The following is a 9,759-nucleotide window of genomic DNA, read 5'->3' on the forward strand; positions in this document are numbered from 1 at the left end:
ACGGCTCAGACATATGTGTCTACAGACAATCACGAACTACAAAAGGAAAACCAGCCACGTCGCAGATACCGACGTCTTGCTTCCAGACAAGCTAAACACCTTCTTCGCCCGCTTTGAGGACAACACAGTGCCACGAATGCGGCCCGCCACCAAGGACTGTGGGCTCTCCTTCTCGGTGGCCAACATTTAAGCGTGTTAACCCTCACAGGGCCGGCCCAGACGGCATCCCTAGCCCCGTCCTCAGAGCATGCGCAGCCCAGCCCAGACGGCATCCCTAGCCGCGTCCTCAGCCCAGTTGGGTGGAGTGTTATTCAATCTCTCCCTATCCGAGGCTGCTGTCCCCACGTTTTAAGATGGCCAACATTGTTCCCGTACCCAAGAAAGCAAATATAACTCAACTAAATTATTATCGCACACCCCTAGACCCAACCACAGGGCTCTCCAGAGGCTGACCTCGCCTTCTGGATGATAGCAGGGTGAACAGGCCGTGGCTCGGGTGGTGGTTGTCCTTGATGATCTTCTTGGCCTTCCTGTGACATCGAGTGCTGTAGGTGTCCTGGAGGGCAGGTAGGTTGCCCCCGGTGATGCGTTGGGCAGAACACGACACCCATACAGGTGCATCAAAGCGTGTACTGAGAGACTGGGAAAAACAGGCTTCTATCTCATGGCTATCAGACTGTTAGAGAGGCTGCTGCCCTATATACATAGACTTTAAATCACTGGCAACTTTAATAATTAACACCACATCTGTGGGAACTTGGGAAAAGATGCCCGGGGAAAAAAATGTTTTGCTACATTTCTGGTATTAGTCCGGGAGTTGGCAATCATTGGCCCGTTACCCCATTTAGATGAGACCTAGGTGATGTCATCAACAGCCAATGTTTAGTTTTAATTTGGGCTGTGACAGTATTACAAGTCAGTACTTTAGACACGATTTAAGTCTGAAGGGCACCAGAAAGGGTCATGTGCAGAAGAGATCATGTTCTCCCTCCCACTGTCCTGAGTCTGGCACAGCTTAGGCATGGTAGAGGGAAACCAGACAAGTTTCCCAGAGTCATGTTCTCCCTCCCACTGTCCTGAGTCTGGCACAGCTTAGGCATGGTAGAGGGAAACCAGACAAGTTTCCCAGAGTCATGTTCTTCTTCCCACTGTCCTGAGTCTGGCACAGCGTAGGCATGGTAGAGGGAAACCAGACAAGTTTCCCCAGAGTCATATGTTGTACCTTAAAACACCACGTGTAGAAATAAAACAAAAGTAGTTGATCAGGACCACATCTAACAGAGGTGACTGACCTATGAATCAAGTACAATTGTTTGTTTCTCACAACCGATTTTCAAATCGGGCAACCCCTAGTTTGTGAAACACTGTATTAGTCTAAAACTCTCGTTACACCAGCAACTACACTGACGGGCATTGTTGACTAAATCCATACACTAACAGAACATACACTAGGTGTCAACCAGAGCCTCTGGCGCAGAGTGCTTTAGAAATGACATGAGGTCACCCACTTCACAGAAATGAAGGCGTCAAGTTATTTTAACTTTTAGTACTTAACTAATCTAACGTCATTGTTCATTTAGGTCCAACACCAAACCAGTATTTATTTTACCCACAACCTTCAAGTCATCTGAAATCAGCAGTGAAGCTCAGAATAACGGAAGGCAACAACTCAGGTCAGTTTTATTTTCAACACTTTTATTGGCTAGTTGTCCCTCCTCCGTGTCTCTGATCTCTTGGATGCTTCTGTGCCCGTCCAGACCGTCTGTAGTTGGGCGTCTAGATGGCGTGAATCTTCTTCCAGCGAGCCAGAGGACCAGTCGAAGGGATGTACTTCACCCCACAGCCATCAGGAATCACACGCTTTTCAGCCATCATTTGATCAAAGTCCACCGCGTTGAACTTGGTGAAGCCGTATTTCTTGGACATGTGGATCTGAGGGAGAGAGTGGATCAGATGTTATCCAGAGGCAACCCATTTTTTCTCAGTGAAGGAAATATCGTTGTCTCAGCGGTCCCTTAAAAGGGGCCAGCACCTCCCAGCTGGCCTCATACACAACCACAGAGTTACTGTCTGCAGCCATTGAACACCAGAACCGCACGGCAGCGAGACCGGTCGGCTTAATGAGCTGCAAGGATCTAACAATGAGTGTTTAAGACCTTCAAATCTCATCTATATATCGACACCAGTTACCCCAGTGGGTAGCTACTCATACAAGTGTCCAGGTGAGTGTGTGTCCAGGTGAGTGTGTGTCCAGGTGAGTGTGTGTCCAGGTGAGTGTGTGTCCAGGTGAGTGTGTGTGTGTCCAGGTGAGTGTGTGTGTGTCCAGGTGAGTGTTACCTTCTGGCGCCCGGGGAACTTGAACTTGGCTCTGCGGAGAGCCTCGATAATGTGCTCCTTGTTGCTGGCCTTGGTGCGGACAGACATGATCACCTGACCGATTCTAACGCGGGCCACGGTGCCCAGGGGTTTACCGAACGCACCCCGCATCCCTGTCTGGAGCCTAGAAACACAGAACACAACACGTCTCATTACTACAGGCACCTCATGACTACAGGCACCTCATGACTACAGGCACCTCATGACTACAGGCACCTCATGACTACAGGCACCTCATGACTACAGGCACCTCATGACTACAGGCACCTCATGACTACAGGCAGCACATGACTACAGGCACCTCATGACTACAGGCACCTCATGACTACAGGCAGCACATGACTACAGGCACCTCATGACTACAGGCAACACATGACTGACAAGGAATAGTTAGTGCTTTACAGCAAGCAGAGACCAGGGAAACTAGAGCAGGAAGAAACCTGGAGAGGAACCAGACTCAGGGTCATTTTGAATACATTCTGCATTTACAGTAAAACATCAATGCTAATTACCCAAATACAGCAACGGCCAAGACCATGGCCACATGGCGCCCCATTCTCTACAGTGCACTACTGTTGACCAGAGGCTGGTCATTGACATGGAGCAGCACCTTGTCCATATTACCAGGAGACAGAGCAGTCTACAACCCCCAGCCCAGTCAGTCCCAGTCCACAACCCCCCAGCCCAGTCAGTCAGTCCCAGTCCACAACCCCCCAGCCCAGTCAGTCAGTCAGTCCCAGTCCACAACCCCCCAGCCCAGTCAGTCAGTCAGTCCCAGTCTACAACCCCCCAGCCCAGTCAGTCAATCAGTCCCAGTCCACAACCCCCCAGCCCAGTCAGTCAGTCCCAGTCTACAACCCCCAGCCCAGTCGGTCAGTCCCAGTCTACAACCCCCAGCCCAGTCAGTCCCGGTCCACAACACCCCAGCCCAGTCAGTCCCGGTCCACAACCCCCAGCCCAGTCAGTCCCGGTCTACAACCCCCAGCCCAGTCAGTCCCGGTCCACAACCCCCAGCCCAGTCAGTCCCGGTCTACAACCCCCAGCCCAGTCAGTCCCGGTCCACAACCCCCCAGCCCAGTCAGTCCCGGTCCACAACCCCCCAGCCCAGTCAGTCCTGGTCTGACGCACTGCAGCACCAGTTGTAAAGCATTGTCTCAGCGGTCCCTTAAAGGGGCCAGCACCTCCCAGCTGGCCTCATACACAACCACAGAGTTACTGTCTGCAGCCATTGCACACCAGAACCGCACGGCAGCGAGACCGGTCGGCTTAATGAGCTGCAGGTGTTTTAGGAGTTTAGAACAGTGCTGTACCTGGAAGGGGTGCAGGTGTGTTTTAGGAGTTTAGAACAGTGCTGTACCTGGAAGGGGTGCAGGTGTGTTTTAGGAGTTTAGAACAGTGCTGTACCTGGAAGGGGTGCAGGTGTGTTTTAGGAGTTTAGAACAGTGCTGTACCTGTCAGCCCCAGCGCAGGACAACATCTTGTTGATACGGATGACATGGAAGGGGTGCAGGCGGACGCGGATGTGGAAGCCGTCTTTTCCACAAGTCTTCACCATGTACTTGTTGGCACAGATACGGGCTGCTTCCAGAGCTAGAGGAGAGATGGGAGAGTTAACAGGCTGCTTCCAGAGCTAGAGGAGAGATGGGAGAGTTAACAGGCTGCTGCCTCTAGAGGAGAGATGGGAGAGTTAACAGGCTGCTGCCTCTAGAGGAGAGATGGGAGAGTTAACAGACTGCCTCTAGAGGAGAGATGGGAGAGTTAACAGGCTGCCTCTAGAGGAGAGATGGGAGAGTTAACAGACTGCCTCTAGAGGAGAGATGGGAGAGTTAACAGACTGCTGCCTCCAGAGGAGAGATGGGAGAGTTAACAGACTGCTGCCTCCAGAGGAGAGATGGGAGAGTTAACAGACTGCTGCCTCCAGAGGAGAGATGGGAGAGTTAACAGACTGCCTCTAGAGGAGAGATGGGAGAGTTAACAGACTGCTGCCTCCAGAGGAGAGATGGGAGAGTTAACAGACTGCCTCTAGAGGAGAGATGGGAGAGTTAACAGACTGCTGCCTCCAGAGGAGAGATGGGAGAGTTAACAGACTGCCTCTAGAGGAGAGATGGGAGAGTTAACAGGCTGCTGCCTCCAGAGGAGAGATGGGAGAGTTAACAGACTGCTTCCAGAGCTAGAGGAGAGATGGGAGAGTTAACAGACTGCTGCCTCTAGAGGAGAGATGGGAGAGTTAACAGACTGCCCCCAGAGGAGAGATGGGAGAGTTAACAGGCTGCTTCCAGAGCTAGAGGAGAGATGGAGAGATTTAGAAAGTACATGAATGTGAGATTAGATCCAACCTAGCCTTTCAGAAGACAACATGTTTTTGTGATGTGTGCCCCAGAGATGACCTGTGCCCTCACCTTCAGAGGACAGCTGCTCGTACTCGTCAGAGACCATGTGACCACACAGAGGGAACTCATCCACCCTGGCCTTCTTCCTGCCCAGGTCAAAGATCCTGATCTTAGGATCTACAGAGAGCAGAGCACATTACACACAGGGAATAGTTGACGTAGATCTGAGTGTAATTTCTTTAAGATATCAAGCGGACATACAAAACAACCAATTCCCTCTGTAGTTCAGCACAAACAGGTCACGTTTTGTCTCAGCGGTCCCTTAAAAGGGGCCAGCACCTCCCAGCTGGCCTCATACACAACCACAGAGTTACTGTCTGCAGCCATTGCACACCAGAACCGCACGGCAGCGAGACCGGTCAGATTAATAAGCTGCAGTTCAGAACACGGTGCCGAGTAGTCGGACAGAACTAGTACCGTAACTTACGGGCAATTTTCAGAATTACTATTTTTTGTAATTATCCGAGTTGTATTTTCAGGAGCCAGCAAGTATCCTTCTCATGTCAGTCAGTAACGGTGTCTAAACTACACTGTCTTAGTGCATGGTGTAGATAACTGGCTAGTTTGCCTGTCTATAAAGAGAAGGGCGGGCTCTGCGTTGATCACGCACCTCTGATTGGACAGAGTGATGCTGTATCGTTCAGATTCCTGCTACTATAACGACTCGCATGGCGAGGACGCTATCAATGTGCATAATATCTAACCAGCAGGGCGAGGGGAAATATGAAACGCCTCATTTGGACAGATGAAAAGTTGTCCGCCCGCTATAAGTTGATACAAACACTGGTCAGACCCCCCCCCCCCGTGATTCCTAACCTGCTGCTTGTTTGGTCTAGAAACAAACACTGGTCAGACCCCCCCCGTGATTCCTAACCTGCTGCTGCTTGTTTGGTCTAGAAACAAACACTGGTCAGACCCCCCCCGTGGTTCCTAACCTGCTGCTTGTTTGGTCTAGAAACAAACACTGGTCAGACACCCCCCCCGTGGTTCCTAACCTGCTGCTTGTTTGGTCTAGAAACAAACACTGGTCAGACCCCCCTGCTGCTTGTTTGGTCTAGAAACAAACACTGGTCAGACCCCGGTTCCTAACCTGCTGCTTGTTTGGTCTAGAAACGCTCAGGAAGATGTTTTGGGGTCATTTTGCGAACATCTACTTAAGCATGTTCCACGAGTATCATCCGATCTATCAACTTACGGATACGATTACGAGTATGACCATGTCTGCACATCACTGTCACGTCTGAGTGGGTTTTGGGGAATAACCAAGGAGAGGAAAGAAAGTAAGGAAAAGGGGTTTACCAGGCACACCGCGACAGAAGCGGGACTTGGGGTAGGGCTTGTTCTTGCAGTAGCGATAGCTGTGGGAGAGAGATGGCTTGAAACAATTATCCACTGACCAGCTACAGTACCAGGCCACATGCCGTCATCTTTCAATGTTTGGTTTGTCAAGTGGTTATATCAGCTGCCTTTACATTCAACACAGGAAACGGTCAACAACGTCCTGTAAGTGATCAGCGGTCCTGCAGAAACAGCCATGTTTCAGGGTGTGAAGGCGACCTAGCCAGTCGGTTGTGTCAGTCTCTTAAAGGGCCAACACCACCCAGCGGGCCTCATAGGCACACAGGTACTGTCTGCTGCAATTATACCCCAGAACCACACTGCAGATTGGTTAAATACACTGCAGGTGTGTGATGAAGTCAGTTGAAATGATACTAAGGATTGTTTTACACATGTTCATGCATCTTTATACTGGAAGGTAAAAAAAAACGAAAACGTTATATGCTGTGTAATCACAGGCCGATGTACGATACTAATAAACCTTTATGACCGTTCAGCCACGGACAAGCTTCAATGGCTAGTTAACTATGCTGGTTTATGCCGTTAGCGGTTAGCCTACCAACGAGTAACTTTCTTTTTTAATTTTGCCTTTATTTAACCAGGTAGGCTAGTTGAGAACAAGTTCTCATTTACAACTGCGACCTGGCCAAGATAAAGCATAGCAGTGTGAACAGACAACACAGAGTTACACATGGAGTAAACAATTAACAAGTCAATAACACAGTAGAAGAAAAAAGGGGAGTCTACATACAATGTGTGCAAAAGGCATGAGGAGGTAGGCAATACATAGGCCATAGGAGTGAATAATTACAATTTAGCAGATTAACACTGGAGTGATAAATGATCAGATGGTCATGTACAGGTAGAGATACTGGTGCGCAAAAGAGCAGAAAAGTAAATAAAATATAAACAGTATGGGGATGAGGTTGGTAAATTGGGTGGGCTATTTACCGATAGACTATGTACAGCTGCAGCGATCGGTTAGCTGATGTTTGAAGTTGGTGAGGGAGATAAAAGTCTCCAATCTAAATGCCAACGAGCTAAATTCAACACCATGTTACCTAAGTGACTGACCGTGACTTCGTCGACAATTGTGTAACAGACCATCTAGTTACCTAGTGATGACAGCACAAGGATTGGTTATGCAAGTAAATTACTTGACAGCAAAAACGCAAATATAGGTAGCTGGATCATTAATGCACATGGTGCGGACATATCCTCCATTTTGCATTTTCATCCAGCGACATACTTCAATCTCGAGCTATAAAAATCATGCGACAAAAAACCTCACCATCGGGCTGGCCGGCGACCCATAGCTGCAATCTGTATAAATAACACACAAAACAAACACTTATTACCAAAGGAAACGGAAGGTTATACGCTAGAAAGATGGTAGAGTTTGTAGAATGTTTTGAAGAGAGGCAGACACCGCCATATGTGAACACGAACTCACCGAAAGGAAGTTAGAGAGACATCCGGTGCGTCATACGGACGCTTCGCCTGGAGAATTAGGATAAAAACACTCCGGTTATATTTTTGATTTGGGTAAACACTTTTGGCGTCACACGTGAAATATGGTTAGTAATCGTGTATTTTAAATTGAATATGATGGCTGTAAAAATTTCTCCGCAATAACTAGCCTACCGTGGAGCATAATGGGAAAGGTAGTTTTATTGGGAACATGGAACAAACAACATGAACATTCAAGGTGATCACCAAAATGTAGGATGAGGTGAGGACGAGGAAAGTGTCGGTAAAATTAGTTTGGATTTATGACAGTAGTGTTATTTAATAACATTTTAATTGCTATGTATTGGCAAGTGAGGGGATTTGAAACCACCAGATGGCCATATTGGAACTCCCCAGGTGGATCAGTCCTCCCCATAGGAATGAATGGAATTCTACAATATTTAAATTAAAGATGCACTATGCAGAAATCGCAACGCCATTTCCTGGTTGCTAAAATTCTAATAGCTACCTAATTTCAGTTTATGTGACAAAACAAGCTAGTACAGCGTAGAGAATCATCATCTAAACCGCTGTTAAATATATTTTCCATAAACAAAATTATTATATTTTCAGCTGTTTGAGGCTGGTGTACAAAACCGAAGGTGAAAGGCACAAAAACGAAACTTAATAATGGGAAGCATAGAAAGAGTGCACATAGAACAGATCTACTGCTTCTTAGACTTTCAATGATAATGACAGATCTATAACACATAGAACAGATCTACTGCTTCTTAGACTTTCAATGATAATGACAGATCTATAACACATAGAGTAGATCTACTGCATCTTAGACTTGATAATGACAGATCTATAACACATAGAGTAGATCTACTGCATCTTAGACTTTCAATGATAATGACAGATCTATAACACATAGAGTAGATCTACTGCATCTTAGACTTTCAATGATAATGACAGATCTATAACACATAGAACAGATCTACTGCATCTTAGACTTTCAATGATAATGACAGATCTATAACACATAGAGTAGATCTACTGCATCTTAGACTTTCAATGATAATGACAGATCTATAACACATAGAGTAGATCTACTGCATCTTAGACTTTCAATGATAATGACAGATCTATAACACATAGAGTAGATCTACTGCATCTTAGACTTTCAATGATAATGACAGATCTATAACACATAGAGTAGATCTACTTCATCTTAGACTTTCAATGATAATGACAGATCTATAACACATAGAGTAGATCTACTGCATCTTAGACTTTCAATGATAATGACAGATCTACAACACATAGAGTAGATCTACTGCATCTTAGACTTTCAATGATAATGACAGATCTATAACACATAGAGTAGATCTACTGCATCTTAGACTTTCAATGATAATGACAGATCTATAACACATAGAGTAGATCTACTGCATCTTAGACTTTCAATGATAATGACAGATCTATAACACATAGAGTAGATCTACTGCATCTTAGACTTTCAATGATAATGACAGATCTATAACACATAGAGTAGATCTACTTCATCTTAGACTTTCAATGATAATGACAGATCTATAACACATAGAGTAGATCTACTGCATCTTAGACTTTCAATGATAATGACAGATCTATAACACATAGAGTAGATCTACAACACATTTAAAGTTTTAATGACACATGCACAAGTACAGTGAGATGCCTTTCTTGCAAACATTTACATTTACATTTACATTTAAGTCATTTAGCAGACGCTCTTATCCAGAGCGACTTACAAATTGGTGCATTCACCTTATGACATCCAGTGGAACAGTAGTGCATCTAAATCTTTTAAGGGGGAGGGGGGGTGAAAGGGATTACTTTATCCTATCCTAGGTATTCCTTAAAGAGGTGGGGTTTCAGGTGTCTCCGGAAGGTGGTGATTGACTCCGCTGTCCTGGCGTCGTGAGGGAGTTTGTTCCACCATTGGGGGCCAGAGCAGCGAACAGTTTTGACTGGGCTGAGCGGGAACTGTACTTCCTCAGTGGTAGGGAGGCGAGCAGGCCAGAGGTGGATGAACGCAGTGCCCTTGTTTGGGTGTAGGGCCTGATCAGAGCCTGGAGGTACTGAGGTGCCGTTCCCTCACAGCTCCGTAGGCAAGCACCATGGTCTTGTAGCGGATGCGAGCTTCAACTGGAAGCCAGTG

The 9,759-nt window shown here is 46.8% G+C and overlaps 1 protein-coding gene and 3 non-coding genes across 4 annotated transcripts; all 4 read right to left on the bottom strand.

Annotated features, from left to right (window-relative positions):
* Positions 1 to 1,674: 1,674 nt before the first annotated feature.
* On the bottom strand, positions 1,675 to 7,549 carry rpl10 (ribosomal protein L10). Its single transcript, XM_029654718.2, has 6 exons — positions 7,396 to 7,549; positions 6,066 to 6,124; positions 4,776 to 4,883; positions 3,828 to 3,966; positions 2,338 to 2,500; positions 1,675 to 1,932 (listed from the first exon to the last, which is right to left on the bottom strand). Exons 1-6 carry the CDS (start codon positions 7,416 to 7,418, stop codon positions 1,777 to 1,779), a joined length of 648 nt encoding a protein of 215 aa, XP_029510578.1. The 5' UTR covers positions 7,419 to 7,549; the 3' UTR covers positions 1,675 to 1,776.
* LOC115125219 (small nucleolar RNA SNORA70) lies at positions 1,998 to 2,131 on the bottom strand. The gene has a single exon (XR_003862923.1). It is a non-coding gene; the product is annotated as a small nucleolar RNA SNORA70 (small nucleolar RNA).
* On the bottom strand, positions 3,524 to 3,656 carry LOC115125217 (small nucleolar RNA SNORA70). The gene has a single exon (XR_003862921.1). It is a non-coding gene; the product is annotated as a small nucleolar RNA SNORA70 (small nucleolar RNA).
* On the bottom strand, positions 5,011 to 5,144 carry LOC115125218 (small nucleolar RNA SNORA70). Its single transcript, XR_003862922.1, has one exon. It is a non-coding gene; the product is annotated as a small nucleolar RNA SNORA70 (small nucleolar RNA).
* Positions 7,550 to 9,759: the final 2,210 nt, after the last annotated feature.

This window comes from Oncorhynchus nerka, linkage group LG7 (genome assembly GCF_034236695.1).
Source record: "Oncorhynchus nerka isolate Pitt River linkage group LG7, Oner_Uvic_2.0, whole genome shotgun sequence".
Taxonomy (NCBI): domain Eukaryota; kingdom Metazoa; phylum Chordata; class Actinopteri; order Salmoniformes; family Salmonidae; genus Oncorhynchus; species Oncorhynchus nerka.